The following is a 20,587-nucleotide window of genomic DNA, read 5'->3' as shown; positions in this document are numbered from 1 at the left end:
CTAATGCACAGCTGAGCTCTCCAGTTACTGCCATCAAAAGGCCAACAGTAGAAGCTGCTGCTGAGGTGGGCAATTTGATTATGAAGTATTCCATAATTAGCTTATAGTACGTATAGATCTACATACTATATACTGGTATGTGCATTTTGGGACAGAATTTGATTTTAACTGTTTCACTTACATGTCTTCATGGAAGCTGAGGGCAAATCTCCCCATTGGTTCAAGATCTGACTGATTACCACAAGAAGATCCTGACAGAGGTGAATGTTTCCCTTCTAAATAGGATGCACAGATATCAGAAAGCCTGTAAAGGGCGAGAAGGAACACACAACAGAATCATTCTAATACGCACCACTCCTGTTTTCCAAAGAACTGGGGGGGGGATCATATTGATGGCCACTCATCTCCTATAAGTTCACCGATTTGAATATCTTAGCAATTTCAAGCCAAACTGTATTTAAAGGTACACATATGTACCCAGAATGATCCTCTCCAGTCTTCCGTAGTTCTTTAGTGAAATACCACATTATCCTTTTTAGTGGCTAGCGCTGTCCCACTTGGAACACACCATTCTGGAAAGAAAGGGTTTAAAGTCTGATCTTACTCCTTGTCAAGTCACAGGACAGTAGTTAAGTAAGCAAATGCTTCCAACTGTTACTCTTTACTCTACTCCTTGCTGAACAAATCATTATAAATTGTGTTAAATGTTAATTTGTATCCATAACACTATTTCTTACACTACCCTTTTTAAAATGAGCCAGATCCAGGCAAGTTAAAGAAGTAGTTAATAGAGCTAAGAGAATACACATGTAAAAAATGTATTACTCTCTATACAGCTTCAAACCTGAATATACTAAGCTGAAGAGTCAAGTTAAACTTGACTGTTATCAGTCTAAAAACTAAATTACTCTTTTAAAGGATAATTTTAATGTAAGGAATTTATGAGTTATGAATTAAATGCAGATTTTTCACCACTAATACAATCAATTCTATGTTTGTTGATTAGTATGCTACTAATTACCAAATAGTTTTAATCATCTACCAAATAATCTGTGAAAAGAATTCTTCCTCTCCAAAGTGGAATGCTTCAACCTGGCCAACTGGTTTTTTATACCAAGAGGTATTAACTGATAGTCTCACCTGTTGTCACAGCCCGTTTTATTCCTGGCAACAGTTGAAGCTGCAACAGGTAAGCCAGGGTTTGAGGAAATAGTAACATTTTCCAAAATGACACTTGCACTGCTGTTCAATGACTGGCCCAAGAAGCTTGGAAACGTCTCATCAGCAATATTTCTGAAGCCTTCCATCATCCAGCACAAGCTGCTCAAAATAGCACTCTGCTTGGCAACGCCGTCAGCCCTGGCCCAGCAACATCTGAAAGCTGGAACAAAACAACTATACAGTTACACAAGTCACAATAATGCTGTCAAAAATGCGTGATTTCTACATCACAGCCAATATTCTTTGGCAGTCGCCCCACTTTGTCCACAAACGTGCTTAAAAATTACTTCCAATCCTTTCCCCCAAAAGTCTTTTGGGGGCCACAGTTTTACAGCCTTCTTGGACATTCTAAAAAGAGCAACAGCCCTACACGTTCAGTATCGACGCTGCACGACGTGCCAGCCTATATTTAGCCTATAAAGCTAGTCGGACCAGGACGGCCCCCCTCCGTTTCCCCAGCGGCGAGCACCTGGGGAGCACAAACCCCGTGACGCGACCATCAAGGGCCGCTACCTGGCAGGCGGCCGCCCAGCGCTGCCGATCCCGGGGCGGAAGGCCTGGGCCCGGGCCCTCCCCCCTCAGCACCCCGCGCAGACACCGCCACGCCACGGCTCGGGAACGCCGCGATGGCTGCGCCGGGGGGGCGGCCGCCGGCACCCTCGGCCGCGCAGGCCGGGACGGGGAGCGGCTCGAAGCACCGACCCCCTTCCCCCCAGAGAAGCGCATGGGCCCGGCCCTACCCGTAGCTGCCGCGGGAAGCCCGAAGTGCCAGCTGGCGCCACCGCCCCCCCAGCGCCGCGACTCGCCTGAGAGGAGCGGGAGGAACCGCGGCCCAACCGCCAAAACTTCAAACCGCCGCTCCCGCCGCTACGCGCCCTCCGGCGCCCGCTGCCCCGTCCCGTCCCGCCCCTCTCCGCTCCGCCGCGCAGCGCCCCCTACAGGGCGGGCGGGCCCCACCCGCTCACCCAGAGCGAGACAGACACAGGCCCCACACACCCCCGGCTGCCGCCGCCCAGACCAACCGCTGGCCAGCAGCGCGTGCGCAGCGCCGCCGCTCGCCTCCCAAACTTTCCCGAGCCCGCGCGCGCTTCGCCCGCCCGCTCCCGCCCAGCCCCGCTGCCAGCCAATGGACGAGCCGCAACCCGAGCCGGCGATTGGCCAGCGGGGGACGGCAGGAAGAAAAAGTTTGGGAGGGGGCGAAGAGGGGAATGCTGATTGGGCGAGGCCGTTCGGCGGGACGGGGGCGGGCCCGGGGGCGGGGCGCGGTGCCTCCGTGCCCCCGGGGCGGCGCTCGGCAGCGGCGGGGGCGATCGGTTATTTGAAGTATTTCCTTGCGGACCGGCGAGTTTGAATCCCGGTACCGGTGAGTACCTCGGGGTCGCGCAGGCGAGCGGCGGAGCCCCTGAGCCGCCGGTGCTGCGTGCCCGGCCCTGCGGCCCCGGTCAGGGCAGAGCCGTGTGAAGAGGAAAAAGCTTCAGCGGGATTTACTTAGGTGACGGCTTGTATTTACATGACAGGCGCTGTTTGTATTAACTGGCTATGTTTTCTGTCGTGGTGTTGTTATATGAGTCACGTAAATGAGGTTGAGCAACGTGCAGTTTATACACAGTACATGGAAAATTTTATTTCCATTTTGAAGCAAAAATGGCACATTTATGAGGATAGATGAGAAGGCAGCAGATGCCTTCCAAACACGTGTATGTGTGTATGACAGCTTTAAAAGATTTAGATCAAATTCAGTGTTATTCCAGGACATTTTCACAGTGCACTTCTACAGTCATATTCCTGGTATGAAGATTGCAAAAAGCTAGAAAGAGAGTGAACATTCACACCTTCAGCCTCATCAGAAGTTCATACTGTGTTCAAATATGTTCAAAACAAAAACAAATGACAACAAAACCAAACAACCCAAGAAAGCCACCTCCTGGCTACTACTGCAAGACCCAAACCCCTCTAGCCCTGGAAGTTCAAGCTGAGATGTGCTCCAAGCCCATAAACAGTATACAAGATAATGCATATCTTCTTTCAGAAGAATAAAAGGGACATCAGACTTCAAAGTGCCAGATAAATTTAAAATACTGCAAGTACCTGCTCTCATCACCCCTCTCTAAGCCCTTCTACAATCTCCCTCCTGGGGGTTCTGTTGCTTACATTCAGGGGCCCAGATCCTGCACAAAAGTCCAGTTCACAATCCTGACTCATGGGAGCAAGGCAGAGGAATACAGAGGAAAGCATGAGTTTGAGGAAGCAAAGGTCAAGGATACGGAATGCAAGGTCCGGGTTTGGAGAGATGTCAGTGGAAGTGGCAGGCAGGGGGAAAGGCAAGGATTGGCAACAAAACCAGCATTAAGTTCATTTGTTGAAGTCAAAATACTTGGCCAGTCCATTGGAAATGCGACTTGTTTGCGCTGAAACTGTAACAGCGTTTTTCCATCAGGAGTCTGACAGAGATTAGTCAGGATATCTAATAATACATGTTCAGCACAGAGGAAAATAATGTGACCATGCTGAATTAACTATAAAAACACACACTGAAAGCTGCAAAAAGTGGTCATTTATGTTATTATCATAACTGGTTATTCTGGGCTCCAAAAGAATAACAGAAGCAAATTTAATGAAAAAAAAAATGCAAGCAGGAATCTTTCCCATAGATCTGCCATATCAAGGATAGTTACACATAAAGAATTATCTTTGAATATATTTGACACTTTGTTACACTGCAGTAATTAAGGCATACCCAACAGACACTGTAGGGTCTTAGCACAAACTTTTAGCACTGGGAAACAACGGTGTGTGTAGACACTGCCACCTTGCTTTTCCTGATGGCTGCTTAGGAAGGAGCCCTACGGTTTTTTCCTGGTACAAGTAGACATACAGTAAGAAAATGATCAATTACTGTATTGAAGGGAGTGACCTTTTAAATGGTTAAGACAGAAATTCTGCAAGTGGCTTAAACCTTCAAAAGTGTATTCTGCTCCTTGCATACCCAAAACCAGTTTGTTCTGTTTTAGGAATGAGTCTTAGTATCATAGTTTCAATTGTCTTTTTTTTTCAAATTACTCTCACATTAAGAAGAGGGGTTTCCTCAAACCCTTTGTATTTGATCAGCCTGTCAGTTTCCCAAGAAAGATGAGACCCTTGTGTCCAACCAGCCTGCCCGCTACCTGCATTTGACAGCCCATGGTATCGGGGAGGGGAGGGGGGTGGAACGTGATTTGACTGACCCATTCAGGGGCCCCCACTGACAGCATCGCTGAGTCAAATCCCTTATCACAACTACTCAGATTTCTGGAGGCTTACACAAAGTTAACTTCAGCTGAAGATTATCAAGCTTGTGACAGAATTAAAGTTCAAAGATTGCCAGTGATAACAGAGTGACTGCAAAGCGAGCTTACAATAATACACCTGATAACAGCTAGCATGAGTTAGTCATAGAATAAAGTTCTTATCCAGTAGGTGTCTCAGTGGCGGAGAAGACAGGCTTGGCCTGTTGACTGATCCCAGATGGAGTCTTCCCTAACTCCTCTCCTCATTTGTTCACTTTTTATACTTTGTAGTACATTGCATATCCAGTGTCATACACAGGATTGGTTACAAGTTTCTGGCTTTTAATGCTGATTAGCGCGCACCCTCAGATAGCACTGCTGAAGTTTTTCACTAACTGCGCATGCTCCCCAAGTGGGGTTTTGCCCTCTTTTTTTTTTTTTTTTGGGGGGGGGGGCTGTTTGAGTTGGAAGTCACAATCTCCCACTACCACAATTACATTTGTCCTACTTTCAACTGATTTTCTGTTGATGTACAGGGGTTGTCTTTTCACCATCCGTTCTTTGTCCCCATCCTTTCCAAGGCTGACTCCCTTGATTAGAAGTCACTTCACTCATAACAACTTACGAGTGGGTCAGCCTGACCCAACTTCATGCACAGATGTGTTCAACACAATTCGGTAGTGTAGACAAAAATCCCTCCCCTCCCCGCCCCAGCCTTTAGAGTTATTTCAGTCCAGGACCAGTCCACTTTCTTTACATTTAGTTGGAGCTTGAGTGACTCTAATTGTACATATTTTTGTTACTGGTTGGTATCACATGCCCAGTGAGGTGTAGTACCTGGGAAGTGGGTAACTTTGGGATGGAGGTGTGCATTAGTATTACAGTGAGGTTGTTTCATCTGAGGAAAGTAATTTTGCCACAATGGTTGGCTCAGCAGCGAACATCTCATATATTCTTCATGTGACAACTACTGTACAGCTTACCAGACCACCAAGTTCCCCTTCCAAGTTACTCCTGTCTGCAGGTGCTGAGATGGTAGTATGTGTTGCTTAGGGAGCTGGGGTAGAATCCATGCATACCAACCATCCTGAAAGTGATAAGCTATATCTTATCCTAAAAAACTTCCGGTATTATTACACTTCTGCTAGGTCCCAGTTTTCTTCAATTCCCCCCCAAAGTAATTTTCCCAGACTCATTCTCCCTCAGAGAAATAATATTTCCAACCCCCCTTTAAACCATACATTTAATCATGTAACATTTCTGTTGTTTACCATACAAAGTGTGGCATGGTTTTATAAAAGTTAGCTTTTTGGTAAAAAGGTCTAAACCAGGGGTCCTCAAACTTTTTAACCAGGGGGCCGGCACACGGATGCAGTGGCAGGCAGCCATCTGCGGCTGCTTGGTTTCCCCCTGCAACCCCCGGCGGGGGGGTGTGTGTGTCTGTAAATACCGGGGGCCGGATTGAGGACGCTGGGGGGCCGTATCCAGCCCACGGGCCGTAGTTTGAGGACCCCTGGTCTAAACCTTTACCTCCAGCCCCACTCCCCAGTTCTGTTCTTGCTGGTGAAAACTGTCAGCAGCCTACCTCCACACAGTCAGCAAGCACTCTTAACATCACTGTTACCTCTAGTGTTTTTTCCACAATACAAGTAAAATTCACAGGAACTTGCTATCATTTTAGAAGAACACACATTGCCCTTTCCATTCTCTTTATGCCAGTGGTCTGTAGCCCTAAGTAGCATGAGCCCACTTTGAGGCACATTGAAATACATGATTTCTTCTGCACAGAGCCCACCTTTATGCTTCCTCCCCCTAAGATCTAGCTGAACAAGCTCAGCAATCACATCCTGCACAGTAACACTACTCCCTAGCAATACCACGCACTCATTGTCCAGTCTTTGCCTCTCACCTGTCCCACACCAGCCAAAGCTTGAGCCAATGCCAGCATGCTGATCCACAGCAATGATGTTCATGCTGACACATCAAAAAGGGGGCTTTCAAGTCAGTACTATTTCTTCACAATGTCCTAAGTAAATTATTCCATCACAGGAAAAAGAATTACACGGTATTTTGAAACCTAAAGACTCTAGTAGTCTCTGCAGATCTTCAACACACACCCATGAGAAAAGTCTGAGCACACCCTGTGGCACAAAAACGTTAACAGGCAATGGCACATCCAGAATGGCACAAAAGCAAAGCTGAGAATGGACACCTGGACCAAAAAAGCACATTGATCAGAAGCCAGTTTAAAAAAAAAAAAAAAAAGCCTATTACAAGAAAAAGCATACCAATACAGACCTTTTAGAATAAGTTTATTAATCAACCACAATTATAAAATTTAAATATTTATACAGCAAGATGGAATTCTTAAGTCACCAAATATTCCAAACTATTTTGCTGCAGTATACACAGGAATGGTTTTGTTACTTTTACAAGTTGATCCAATATCATCCTTTAGTTACTCAGCAACTTCTTGAAGGCATATTTAATTTTGAGAGTACGTTTCACATTTGTCAGTGCAATATACAAAAAGAAAAAAAATCCAAGACCATACTAAACTGATTCCAAAAATAAAAAAGGAAAAAAAAAGACAAAAAAAGACAGGCATATTAAAAGTCAGCTACTCCATAGTTTGTGGTTAATATTGTTTGTATGTGTTGCCATAGCTCAAAGGGTACTGATAAAATGTTCCTTTGACACACAAACATAAATAACATATTCCAAATATTGTAGTTTGTTTTGCAAAACATGCATGAAGTTCCCAATTTTTTTAAAAATCTTCTGTACGAGAGAAGAAATATCAAAGGCAGCCAGAAATGGAAGCATTCACAAACACCAAAATAAGGCCCTTCAGAGTTTATTTAAAGTAACATGTTAAACCCCTTCATTCTCAGGTAATAGATTAAGAGGCCGAGATACACATCGTCTGCGAGGGTGAGGATACTGGAGGTTGGCAGTGTCAGCATCGCAAGAGTGCTCTATCAGAGGAGGAGGAGGAAGGAGCTGGGCATGACTGGACCATCTCGATCCAGCCCGTGGGGAATCCAGAGGGGGAAAGAAATACCTGAAACAATTAAGAAAGGAACAAAACACCAAAACAAAAAAACAAACCAAAAAAAACCAAACAAAAAAACAAAACAAGAAAAAGAGAAAGGTAGTAAATACAAGGAGAACCAAAGAGGAGAAAAGACATGCTGGAAAAAAAAAAAAAAGGCTTTAGTATATCCATGCCAAAACCAATAGAACATAATAGCAGAAATCAAGGCTTGTAATTCAAAACAAGACAAATCTGGAAACTGTTCTTCAAAGGAAAATAATACAGTCTTTTCCACTGAAATTCATAGAAAAGAATACCATAAAAAGAATCCTAGTATACATCTTTACAAAAGAACAGATTGCTTTGGAAATCAAAAGGATGTTGTAGCACAGCTATTAACAGGCTTTAATTCTCCCAAAATTCCTGCAATTTGTTAACAGAGCTTTTAGTAACGCTTCATTTGTGACACAAAATATACATTAAATATTATTTAAGTACATTTTCTGCATATGCATCTAATTCAGATTAACTTCACAGCGCTTCCAAAATAGATGTAAAAACATCATTGTTTTTACAATGCTTTAAAATTAATAATATACATTTACAGAGAATAACTACTTTCAGTGAAATACAGTCTTTGTATGTATTTACATTTTTCTGCAAAATCCTCAGAGTAAATTTAAGATTCCTGGTGAATGCAAGACTCAGAATTATGCCATTTCATGTCATTTTTCTGCTGTTTTTATTAGAACTTACCCGTAATACTTGTGCATTTTAGTATAACTATATTAGATACCTACAGATATTTTCTGTCCTGTTTACAGTTCTGTGGTCTTACATAAATAAACAGCTATACAATTAATGACATTAAGGGACAATTCACAGCAAGCTGCATTTTGGTTTCTATGTTTGTATGGCTCAAGTGTTTGCATTTTTTAGGATACTACGCTTAGAGAATTTTAGTTACTCCATGGAATTATTACCATAGGAATGTACAAATACACATCAGAAAAAGTACTTCTCTTAGGATGAAGAAAGTATGACAGTACTTACAAAACATTTATTTGAAGTCATACTAAGGTATAAATGAAGCAATACCAAACTATCAAAAGCTACCATCTGTACAATTGTCAAAACACAGTTTTCTTATTCCTTTAAAACTAACAGCTGCATATATTACAAAGCAGTTACAAACTTGTGATGTTTAGGAATCTTAAACAATGAACATTATGAAATGCGAAACAGATCATTTATCAAAACAATTTTAATGAAATTTCTCTTAACTGTCACTTCCCTCCTCCCATCCCAATTAAGGACAAAAAAAAATAATCTCACTTTTAGTCATGAACTAGTCTTTTAATTTGACAAGCTTTCAAAAAAAAAAGTGTTTTGATGGAAGTTTTAGGGTTTGGGTTGGTTGGCTGTGGTTTTTTTTCCCGAACAAGAAGCCTCTCCAAGTATTTTTCTATCAGGAGTTCCAACAGTATCAAACTGTGCAGGCTAGTACAAAAAACGTACACAATGTGTTTTAAAAAGGCTTTTTGAATAGCATTTAGTAGTTAGCAGGCTGCTGGTGTCTTGGGAGAGGTCAAACGGCGTTGGGGAGGGGAAAAAGGAGTTCATTTTCCATTCCTGTGTGCATGCAACAAGCAGCAAAACACCAAAGTTACTCCAGTTAGCTTGGTATCAGCTCTGCTTTCTGTTAAAAAGGACATAATACAAATGGAGAATGGAAATTGTATCATAGATCTAGACACACAATTACATCAACATAACAATACAGCCCTACTGACTTTTTTTCCAGCACTCTACATCATCAGTTTGGAAGCTATTTTGATTACAAATCCAGTCTGGTAACTGTGCTTTAAGTTTTCCAGATCTGCCTATACTTCAGCTGTTCTAAGCGTTTAAATGTATAGACACTGAAACATAGCATCCACAGTCACAGACCAAATAAACGCTGTGTGGCATACCAATTTAGTCAAGTGTCAGTACATGAGTCTTTATTATAAGCATTAATACACTAAGACAAAAGTTAGCAACTGTGCTTATGCAATTCAAGCCAATGTAATTACAAAAGAAAGTATAGTTAAGTGCATCTTTTTGTATAGTAAGGCTCAATCCTAGGACAAGACACCATGTATTCTGAAATTCCACAGACTTAATTCTGTAACAAAATGTTAATTCCAAATTGGAGCCAAGAATAATTTATGAAAACAAACAAGCAAACAATAAAACAGAAAAAAAACCCCACTTTCGAAATACAGTGCAATGGAAGGAGCCTAAAATAATGCTAAAAGTTTCGGGTTTACAACGGCTTACTACCGACTTCAGGGAGTCCTTCTGGCAGCAGCAGTCTTAGACAAGGAGACGGTGCAACCACACCCTGTGCTAGGGAAGTATAAAGTATCCTGTATCTCCCTATGGAGCCCAAGCAAATAGTTACATAGCTTTGGACATCACACTTCCAAGACAGGACTGCATCTCAGCATTTTTCTGCTACACTGGAAGTAGCACCTGGAACCAGATGACCAGTATCAGGCTTGGGCCACTACCATTTCTCGCTTTCCCATTTATCTTGTGATGAAAATGTGAAAGTTCTTCTCTGTTCAACACAGCTAGGGATCTGGAAGCCAGAACTGCCATTCGGGATTGACTGCTGAAGGGCAGGGGCTGAAGGCTACTCTCCAAAAGCAAACTGTCATAGTACTTTACGATAAGCATTTTAAACTCAAAAAAAGCCATCTTAGTAGCTCTGTGTGGATGAGAATGGAGGCTAACCCAAGGCATTTGAAAGATATAAAAGGTGGCCACAAAACTTGGAAGCTGCTGCTATGGAATCTGGCCACATCCAGTCCTTACATAGAACACATCCTGTGAAGTTGATTGTACACACTCCACCATACAAATGCAGGCCTCAGATATCAGGATTTCAGTGTGCACAGATCAAAATGGTTTTCAGAAGAGGCAATGAAATTTACCTACTGAACAGCAATTACTACAGAATAAAAACATAACAAAGAGAACAAGTTAATCTGCAATAAGAATTGCGTATGAGGAAGATTTTAAAAACCCAAAACTTTTATTCAATTGATAGTACACCTGCAAAAATGCAAGTAAACTAACATTAGTATATGATTGTTGAAACCATACATTATGGAGTATCTTTTCCTCCTTCCTTTCTGCTACATTATCCCAGTGAAGAACAGAAATTTGTTGCTGGTATTTTTGCTTCACTGTTTAACATGCATCTAAAACAAAAGGGCAGTTACACAGCAGTACAATCAAGCTTCTCCTTGTCTGAAACTATTTCAGAAAGTTACTTTTAATAATGTGAAAGGTCTCAAAGTGAAAATAGTTGATGACATTGCTTATTTATACGGAATGATTCAGTATGGCTTATGGTTTTGTTCATTTTTCTCTTAACGCTGGCATAACAGACACCATCACAGAGCAACACTAGAAGAGCTTGTAGAAGTACTCATGCAATAAATCACAGTGCACTTCAATAAAGAAATTATAAAACAAATACGAAAGCTAAGTAAAATTGAGATGATTCAGAGAAGAGACTATTTACTGAAAGTAAGTCTACTAATTAACCTACCTGCTGGCAGATGATCCATTTAGTGAATTCTGTAGACTCGTATTGGCTGAACCTAGAGAGGCATTAAAAATTCCCTGCTGAGAACTACCATTCACTGGACTCCCATTACCTTTCAATATACCAGTACACTTCCAGTTGTCCATGTAATTAGCTGCAAATACAGACATACAAGAAGTGTTAGTTTCTCTTCTGAAGCTCAGCGTTTGATACAACTATGATGTTTCAACTGCTCTGCACCTGGTGTGAATTAGATTTGAACTTCAATACCAATATATAAATTCTAAACAGCTGAGGATCTGGCCCTTTAGCTGTCTGACATTCTCTGCCTATCCACAATTTAAAACTCAGTTTTGTTCAGCAGGCAATTATTTTCCTTTTTACAGTAATTACAATACTGTAAAACAAACGAGAACAGTCCAGGAAAAGTGCCACTGGGTGGTGGTTGTTGATTTTGGAAATTTACACAGAAAAAAGCCATTTTCCCTGAACACTGTGACTGAATGTAGATTTTCTGGTTTTGGCAGCAGGCAAAGTTAGTAATGCAGTAGCCATGTTAATTTTTATAATGACAATTTTACATAGTTTGGTGAAAGAATTTAAGGGTACAGTTAAAACTATTCACAGCAGCCTAAATCATGCAAGTGTTCCACCACAGAAAGTTATTTCCTTTTTTTCTGACATGTAAATAGAAATACAAAAATATTTATCATTCACAAATCTAAAATGAACTTTTACTCCAAGGTTATTTCTTTGAGTAAAATTTCTCAAGTGTATTCAGCATGCAAAGAAGCTAATGGATTTCAGGTGGGTGACCTTACCCTTCCAGAGCCTAACACAGCCATCATCACCAGAGGAGGCAAGCACTGTGCCTGTAATATTCCAGCTCACTCGCCACACCTGGGAGTTGTGATTATCAAACTGTGCCACGATATGAATTTCAAATTTTGTTAATCCTCCTGATGAAGTCAATTCTTTCCTGTTTAAGAAAAAAAGTGACATTTCTGCACACAACTGCTCAAAGGTCTGGGCTTGAACATGATGACAAAAAGAGAGGACTACATCTTTCAAGAAGTTTATATCACAATTGTTACTACATTAGGAGTATTGAGATATTCAGACAAAATAACAGACTTGCTCACAGTCTTGTCACCTTAAAAATCAGACTGCTAAAAACAGTCCTGCACTTGTTACTACTTTTGCTTTGCAGATACTATTAAAATAAGACTATATAGTATGCACCACATCGCACCAAATAATCTTCCTTTTAAGCTCACCTTAGAGGTTTCAGTGTGAAAATTCGTACATCTTTAGTTGCTACAGCTAAGATGTGGAAAGATCTTCCCAGATTTGGAGCAAATGCAATATCATGTACAGGATCTGTGACCGTCATCAGAGCTTCTGCTTTTGCATACTTCCTGTACAGCATAAGAAATTAACCTTTAACACCATCAAAATGACCAGTGATGCAAGTTATATAAACCAGACATAGTAGAACAGGGGAAAAGGGATTAGTATACACAATGAGACTTGTAAAAATAAAAAGTTTCTTAACATAAATTTAAGTAACAATTACAAGCAGATTTCTTCAGAAATGGAATACATCAGATACAGTAACTACTAACAACACAGTGTGCTAAATCGTACAACAAAGAACATTACTGTCTACAGTTGAAAAAGGGACATAGACATTCTCCCTTTCACAAATCTAAAGGAAATTTGCATCTCAGTAACTTACTACATTTTCTGTGCTTGTAAGCAGACCACTATCTGCCTCCTCCACTGTTATCATAAACATGTGTCCCATTTTTTTATTTACTACCAGGTAAGTTACAACAACTTTTCTTTACTGTTAATGCACAGAGAACATTGTCTGAAGCTAGGCATAAACCCACAAAACACCTTGGCTCCTTTCCCACACCAATCATTCTGACTGAAACACAAGTTGTCTCTCATCATTTAGTTGAAAGTGGTTGTGCACACACTTCCTGGCCTTTTCGGTTTCTGAATTCTTAACTGTACAAACTGAACTTTCACAGAATGCTGGTAATTCACAGGACTTTCTGTCATTATAAACGTGCTTTTAAAAGGATTTTAAGGTCACCTTGAACAAAATGGTGCCAAGTGCAACACAATTCAAATTTCAACTTTGCCCTATTAATTCCCTGTGCAAAATTAAGCATATAAATTAGCAAAAGCAGAGTAAGCCTCCCGTTAAAATGCTGGTAGGAACACTGGCATTTCTGCACCATGACAGAACAAAATTACCAGTATCATGTCTGATTAACATCAGTTACCATTCCGAGGTCTCCCTCTCCTTTTCCATCTAATAGCTCAGAGACAGAATTAATGTATTATTACTGTTTACTAACCCCCTCCACATCTATTAACAGGAAAAAAATGAAAGGCCATAAATTAAAAACTACTTTCAGATCCCAGAAGTGTTATACATTGTCATTTAGCATACCTGGTATTTTCATTATATTCATAAATTTGAACCTTAGCCAGTATATTTGGACTGTTGTCATCACTTCCTACAGCTATCATTGGAGAATGTGCTCGAGAGCTAAAAGGTGAAAATAAATACTGTTATATTTACAGGTGATTCCACAGAAAGTACACCAAATCTTGTTTTAAATTTTAGATGTGTAATCTATAAAGAAATCAAAACATAACAAAAATAAAATATCACAAGGCAGGGGGATCACAAGGAAACAGAAATAAGTACTATGCACAGTTACTGGTACAATCTCTGTTCTGTTGATTTGAAAGCCCACTTTATACACCCACTAAGATGAAATCATTAGGAAACATTATTTAGCAATTCAAGATGATGGTCCCAGAGAACAGGATTGATTTTATATATGCATCTGCGGTCAAGTATTTGCCACAAGTTTCATGGCACAGTCTGCATTCTTTGCAGTACTTTTAATGATTGATTTAGTGGGATTTCATTCAGGTTTTGGAAGATGGATTACAAAAGCTAAACGTGGATGAGTTCTAGTTTTTGTATCAACTTTTAACCCCATCCCATGCATTAAAGTGAAAGCCTGTACTCTCAATCTTCAGGACAGACTACTACCAACGAAGAGAAGATCAACTGGATCAGCAGGCCACAGACCACTACGCCTATAGGGAAAGCCAACTAAGCGCTTCCGGACAAACAGAATCCAAAGGAGTTCTGATTGTTTTTTCCCTTCCTGTTATTGCTGGGGGAGGATACAAGATGAAAAGCTAAGGAGAACCTCTACATGTATGTGTTCTGGCTGAGGAATACCCAACCAAACTCCTCTCTGATTCCTTCCTGTTCAAGAAGGTTAAGTATATCACTGAGCTCCTAAGAATGTAACTGTCCCTTTATAAACACTTTCTCTTACGAAAATCCAAGTTAAGTTTTGTGGGATAAATAAAGAGCACTCCATAGCTCTTTAGCTCATTACTTGCTAAAAATAATTAAGCTGGGACTATTACCTCACAGAGCACAAGAGGGCTTTCTGAAACACTCCTCTGGCTCTTGCTTTATTAAAAGAACTGTTAGCAGCTTTCTTTAAGATCTGACTAAAGTACACTCAATCTTCTACATGCAGTTTTAGAATTTATTCTACAAAACTTCAGAACTAACTCTTTAGATCTTCTGCTTAAACAGTCATAAAGCAAAACCTACAGTTTTAATAACATACCTTGAAGGATTCCAAGAAATACAACTGCAGCTTAGCTTACATGAGATTTCATGCTGCAGTGACCACTGACTAAGGTTCATCACATCTGGAGCTTCATAGATCCTTACAACTCCATCTGCTGAACAGGTTGCTAACATAAGACCCATATGCTTGGGAGCAAACTTCACATCTGTAACAGATGTCCTGCTGTCTACTAGAGTGGTCCTCTTCACCTGCAAAGAAAGGCAGAAATTCTTGAAGGAAATGCTAGAAATTTCCATTAAAAAATTATCCCCTAAGGAAACCTAATGAAAGTCTGACAACACCATTTCATAGGATCACTTACCTCTTCCATCAAGAACTTAAAAAAACAAGTCTTTATACACCAATGAAGTGGAAAAGTGGCAGGTCATTGCACTAATGCCATTTCAAGCATCAAGAAATATACTCATAGTGGTATCAAAGTTCTGATGCCAAAAAGAGTTGTTTAGATTACGCTTTTTAGGAAAAAAAAAAACCACCAACCGCATAACAAAAGCACAAAATAGAAGAATACTGGCCACAGGCAGTTTGAAACTGTCCTCTTCGTTCATACCGGTGACAATATTAACTGCAATGCCTAGCAACACTGCTTTTTAATTTCAGTGCTGCTGAAGTTTACCATGAAACATTTTCCAACTGAAGCATCAAAACAATTATTTCTGATAAGGGAATGGGTGAGTACAGCAGACATTTGACAGGAAGATTAGCTAGGGTGAAAGAGGAAAAAGTTATAAACATTTGTTTTTCAAGTTGTATCCTCTCCTGGCCAAGAAAGTATGAGTTTGAGCTGAAAGCTATGTATCACAACTGCACCCAGGAGTGAGCTTCCACGCCCCACCGGGTCCCACGACTCCTGACAACTTAAGTCTTTGTAATTATGTATTTTAATGTTAGAAAACTTCAGTAGAAAACTGCAGATATTTTAGCAATCTAAAACAAAATGTTTGAGGCAGGAATATTATACTGAGTTATATAAGAGTACACATGAAGAATAGCTGAGAAAATCTGTTTAAATCTAAAATTCTCTTGATGAAATGCTACCTAGAAAATCCACTTCCAAGCAAACAATTTCCCCTCAAAACTTGATCTCGTTTGAAAGATGAAAAAGAACAGCATGAGACAGTTTCAGATGAGCTCCTGTCACAGAAAAAAATGTACAACTTTGATTCTACTGCAGATGGAAATTCATGTCTGCAAGTTGCTTGCCAGGGAACATCCTACTAAGAAACACCAACAGCAGTGACACTAATCGGGCCTGAATGTTGTCATCTAGCTGTTTTCCCCAAATACTTCAGGCAAAATCAGGGACACTCCATATTAACAGAAGAAAAAGAGTGTGCTTTTTCTGTTTCAGAAATAGAAAATATGTTGCAAAACCAGTAATGTCCAGTAACTTGGTAATTAGAACAATTTGCATGTTCAGTCTTCTGTTTAGTTCTGAAATTTCAACAGTTTGCAGCTTCAGCCCATTATGATAAGCAAACAAATCAGTAAGGCACAGTAAAACTGTTTATATGGGCACATATATAAACTGTAATTAATATGTTGAAGTCTCACCCAGTGACTCTGGCCTCGGAGTTTATCATTTGACTCTCCCACTATTTCTTCCCATACAGCTGCTGTTCTATCAAAAGAGCAGGAAGCCAGGACCTGCCCAAATTCAGGATGGGCCCATGTCACACGCCACACAGATCCGCTATGTGTCTGCAAGATAACACCAAAACGCTACAGAGTAATGTACTTACTGTATTAGTCCAAGTGATCATACATTTTCATTACTTTCTGCAGAAGCAAAATTAAATTCTAGGAAGTAGTAAGACTAATCCTTAGAAACCTGTGTTCTTTTATAAAGCTCTAAGTTTCACAGCAGCTCTTGCATTTATTCCTTAAGCACTGCAAAGTTTTGTTGCTATTAATTAATAGCTAAAAGGTAATTACTACAAGTGTATTTCAAGGCATTTCTTATTACTCCCTTTAAACCGTAACTTCCAAGATAAGATTCTGCCTTGACACAAAAGTACACCTTCATTTTACAATTTTCATCCATTACCGTGCTCACTTCTAGCTTGTCTATACTCTTCCAAAGCATATGCAGAGCATTACTTATCTTCTCCTTTTTTACATGAAACTCATCCTTCATACCTAGTCAACCTAATGCTTTTCTTTTTAGAGAAGGAAAATTCAAAAGCTTCACTTGCATTTCCACTTACAAGGATTACTGTATCGCGGTGTTATTTAAAAGTAAGTTTAAAAACAATTCAGAAGCTGAATGCACTAATTACCCTGATGAAGCAGAGTACGTGACAGTTCTCAGAAAGGTTTGGTTAAAAAAAACAAACAACAAGCACACAGAGGTCAGAGGTTGTAACATTTAATAGGAAGAGGTCTGGCTTTTTTTTTTTCTTTTTAAGTCTTACAATATGCAAAAATTAAATATTCAATTAAAAATTAAGGTACTGTTTTCCAACTCCCTAAACACCAGTTACTGCTATGTTTACTGATACAAAGTCTACCAACATTCCTAAGTGCTAATATAAGGCTGCATGCTAGCTTCTGCTTTAGGTAAGAGATATTAGAGCTGTTTTATAAAAGCAGAGAAAAAATATTTTGCCATTAAGAAATACAGGATCTACAACAAATCAGAAGTATTTCTGCTCTACTAAGTCAGCAAAAATTAAGCATGTTTTTTCAAAAACAAAGGAGAAATTATGGTTATAACGATGTAATTTTTATAAATACAAACCTTCCAGCTGGCAGTGCAATGCCAATCCCCATTTTCACTTTTGTCCCAGACCTATTGAAAAATCAAAATACAATCATACAATTTGTATATAAAGCTTACCAAGTAGTACTAAAAAACACAGCCATTTAAAGAAGTAATACATACATACATACATATATATATATATCACTAAACATTTTCATCTGGAAAACTCTACCTGGCTCAGTACACAACTGCACTTCACTCAAAAACATCCCTACTACAGGTAGGGAGAAGAGGCATACACCTACAAAATCCACTACTGTATGAAAGCTTTCATTTTTTAAACAATACATTATTCACAGATGACAAATTTTTACAGATCTCAACACTTCGCTCTGTTCCATGAGCAGCACTGGCCAGTTTCACTCTAGAGCTCCCACAGTCCTCACCACCGCACGTGCTCACATCTGGTCACAAACCCCTGGTATGGCTCCTGGCAATCATCCCAGAGGCAGAGCAGGATAACAAAAAGTGACACTGCTGGGGGAACAGATCTTGTTTCTGTTACTGATATTTCTGCCTTGATTTATAACCACACGCAAGCCATTTAACCTTCCTTTTTCTTAATTTCCCATATATTTTTATCACCTTTTTGACTTCTTTTCTGAAAAATTGTGAAGTCACTCATGAATGTAACCACATGAAAAATACTTTTAAAAGTCTGGCATCCACTCCCATTTGTAATTCACTCGCTATATAACTTTACTGAAAGTCACCTCATTGCGCCATCCTGGATCTCTAACACAACCCTTGTTGTGACCATCACGGCCCAACTCCGTAAATTTTCCTGGCCTGCTATTCTGCAGGGCGCACCTAGTGAGAACAGGACCTACGCCACAAATAGCACTGCTTTACAAGTGTTGCAAAACTCTGTTTAGAGTGAAACTTAACAAGGCAGTCTCACAAAGTATATTTTAACTATGCAAAAGTAAGGTTATTTCGCTAAAGAACATCGATTTTGATTTCTACCTACCTCTTGGCAACTTGCTTAAGAACATTCATTTGAGGCTGCAAGTTTTAAGTGATCAGTTCAGACCAAAGAGTGACATCATTTTGACTTACTTTTTGTTGTCACTTTTAAATATAACCTCAGGAAGAAGGGTTGCTTGTTTAGTTTTACACCTGATATGCATTTGACATAACTTTCTACAGAAAAGACCTCACAAAAGATATGACTGCTCTCTGCAAATTACATTCCTTAGATCTTAACTCTGCAACTCCTCAATTTTTGTCTTAACTTCCCACTATGCAGAGAAAACGATAAAAGCAGTTAACTTTTCATTTACTATGACTTATTTTCCCGTAAAGGGATGAAAAATAAAGGTTTCTAGTATTCTACAGTTTCCCTAGTCTGCCAGAGCACACGCAGAACTTTTCAGCCTTTTGCTTACTGGTACTTCAGTATGAAAAAGTAGCTTCTTCCCTCTGGGCCCGTCAATAAACACGCATTTTCAGCTGAATCACAAGACAAGCCGCACCGCTGCAGCCGCAGCAGCTGAAGGATGTTTTCCAGCTCAGCACGGGGTCGGGGGAGCAGCCGCGTCCCTGCAGCCGCGCGTACACACACAAGGCGCGCCCCGTGCGAACGCACCCCGGCCCCGCCGGCCGCACCGCAGCCGGGACCTCGGGCGGAACGTGCCCACGGCGGCGGGTCGCGGGCGCCGAGCGCGGCTCTTCGCTCCCCGGGCACGGCGGGGCGGAGCGGTACGGGCCCCTCCCGCCGGGAGGCGCGGGCCCGCTGCGCGGGGGAAGGCTGCGCCGCGCCCCGGCCCGGCCCGGCCCCGCCGCCCGGTAGGCCGCGCACCGCGGGAGCCGCGCAGGCAGGCGCCGCGCACCCCCCGCCCCCCCCCGCGCAAGGCCCGGCGGCTCCCGCTCACTTTGACGCTCTGGTCGCTGGAGCAGGTCGCCATGCGCCGCCCGTGGAAGTCGAAGGAGACATCGTGGATGAGGTCGCGGTGGTCCGCCGCGATGCTGCGGGCCACGAACATCGCGCCGCGGCCGCCACGCTCCCGCCCGCCCGGCCGGCCCAGGCACGCGCCCTCCTCACGCGGCGGGGCGGGGCGGGGCAACGGCCGCCGTCGGCTCGCGCGCAGCCGCCAGAGCCCGCCGCGCGCCCTCGCCGCTTTGCGCGTGCGCCCTTCTGCCCGCCGCCGCCGGGAGCCTCCCCCGCCGGCCGCTCCGCCCCGGGGGCAGCGCCGGGGCGGGCTGTCGGGCCGCCCGGCGCGGCTTCAAACGGCGAGTCTGGCGTGCGAGGCAGCAAAGCGGCCCAGCGCCGCGTGAGCGCTCGCTCGCGTGCGTCGGGGCGTTAATTCCTCCGCAGGTAACGGCGGGGCGCGGGCTGCCGTGGGGAGGCACAGAGGCCCCGGCAGCTCCGAGAGCCGGGGTGCCCCGGCCGGGCGGCTTCCCCCGGCCTGCGTCGCCTCTGAGGTGACACCTTTCTGCCGCCTTCGTTACGGCTGGGCCCTACGAAGGGTTTTTTGCTACCTGCCCCTGTAAAGGCGTACGCGAAGCGGCCGGCTGCCGCGGTGTGGGCGCCGGGCGGCTGGCGGGGCCGCTACGCGCCAGCAGGGGGCGACAAGCGACAGGCTCGCGCTACCGCGGGGGCCGGGCTGGGCGGGCCCGCGCGCGCTGCAGTGCGCCGCCTCCCCGCGGCGCTGCGGCTGGCCCGGCCCGCAGGCACCCTCCGCAGCCATGTAGCCCACCCGGGTGATCGCGGTTGCCTTGTGTTACCGCTGTCCCCCCTTCGCCCCTGTCCTCCGGAGCGCTTTGGGCCTGAGGGGCGCTGCTGCCGTTTCCGTCTTCCCGTCTCTTGCCGCCGGGGCCGTCGCCATCTCCCGCGCCGAGCAGGCGCCGTGGGGGCTGGGCGCAGTTACCTCACCTTACCTGCAGCGTTGGAGCTCGCTGTAATGATGCAAATCAATAAGCGGGCAGAGGAAACTGCCAACACGGCAGCGTAGTGTTTACATCATTGACCTACAGTTTACGATTGACCGCACT

At 42.7% G+C, this 20,587-nt stretch overlaps 2 protein-coding genes across 7 annotated transcripts in view; both read right to left on the bottom strand.

Moving 5' to 3' along the window:
- CEP192 (centrosomal protein 192) overlaps window positions 1-2,196 on the bottom strand; it is a 78,152-nt gene extending 75,956 nt beyond the window's left edge. For 2 of the 5 annotated variants that reach the window (XM_080378088.1, XM_080378090.1), the window contains exons 1-3: window positions 2,028-2,195; window positions 1,141-1,381; window positions 182-304 (exon numbers count right to left, since the gene is read on the bottom strand). In XM_080378088.1, the coding sequence (XP_080234214.1) occupies window positions 182-304; window positions 1,141-1,310 (293 nt within the window). In that variant the 5' untranslated portion in view covers window positions 1,311-1,381; window positions 2,028-2,195. Of the gene's footprint in view, window positions 1-181; window positions 305-1,140; window positions 1,941-2,027 lie in introns of those variants that run through there. The other 3 variants (XM_080378091.1, XM_080378089.1, XM_080378092.1) reach the window with 3 other exon arrangements.
- A 4,586-nt stretch (window positions 2,197-6,782) lies between these two features.
- On the bottom strand, window positions 6,783-19,690 carry SEH1L (SEH1 like nucleoporin). Of its 2 annotated transcripts, none has more exons than XM_080378110.1 (9): window positions 19,468-19,690; window positions 17,570-17,620; window positions 16,384-16,530; window positions 14,806-15,017; window positions 13,593-13,691; window positions 12,403-12,543; window positions 11,947-12,104; window positions 11,129-11,279; window positions 6,783-7,551 (listed from the first exon to the last, which is right to left on the bottom strand). In XM_080378110.1, exons 1-9 carry the CDS (start codon window positions 19,576-19,578, stop codon window positions 7,362-7,364), a joined length of 1,260 nt encoding a protein of 419 aa, XP_080234236.1. In that variant the 5' UTR covers window positions 19,579-19,690; the 3' UTR covers window positions 6,783-7,361. The 2 variants fall into 2 exon arrangements, with proteins under 2 accessions (XP_080234236.1, XP_080234237.1); XM_080378111.1 differs by having other exon boundaries at window positions 7,328-9,223; window positions 19,468-19,686.
- Between the last annotated feature and the right edge of the window lie 897 nt (window positions 19,691-20,587).

Source organism: Falco punctatus (genome assembly GCF_963210335.1).
Source record: "Falco punctatus genome assembly, chromosome: 3".
Taxonomy (NCBI): domain Eukaryota; kingdom Metazoa; phylum Chordata; class Aves; order Falconiformes; family Falconidae; genus Falco; species Falco punctatus.
The sequence above is the reverse complement of the archived record's forward strand: the minus strand, read 5'-3'. Positions and strand labels throughout refer to the sequence as shown.

Coding starts and splice junctions, on each gene's coding strand:
- SEH1L (XM_080378110.1), bottom strand. CDS start 19,578: ATGTTCGTGGCCCGCAGCATCGCGGCGGACCACCGCGACCTCATCCAC. Junction 16,531..17,569: donor ATTGCACTGCCAGCTGGAAG/GTTTGTATTTAT, acceptor GTTATCTTGCAG/ACACATAGCGGATCTGTGTG. Junction 7,552..11,128: donor AATGGATCATCTGCCAGCAG/GTAGGTTAATTA, acceptor TAATTGTTTCAG/GTATTTCTTTCCCCCTCTGG.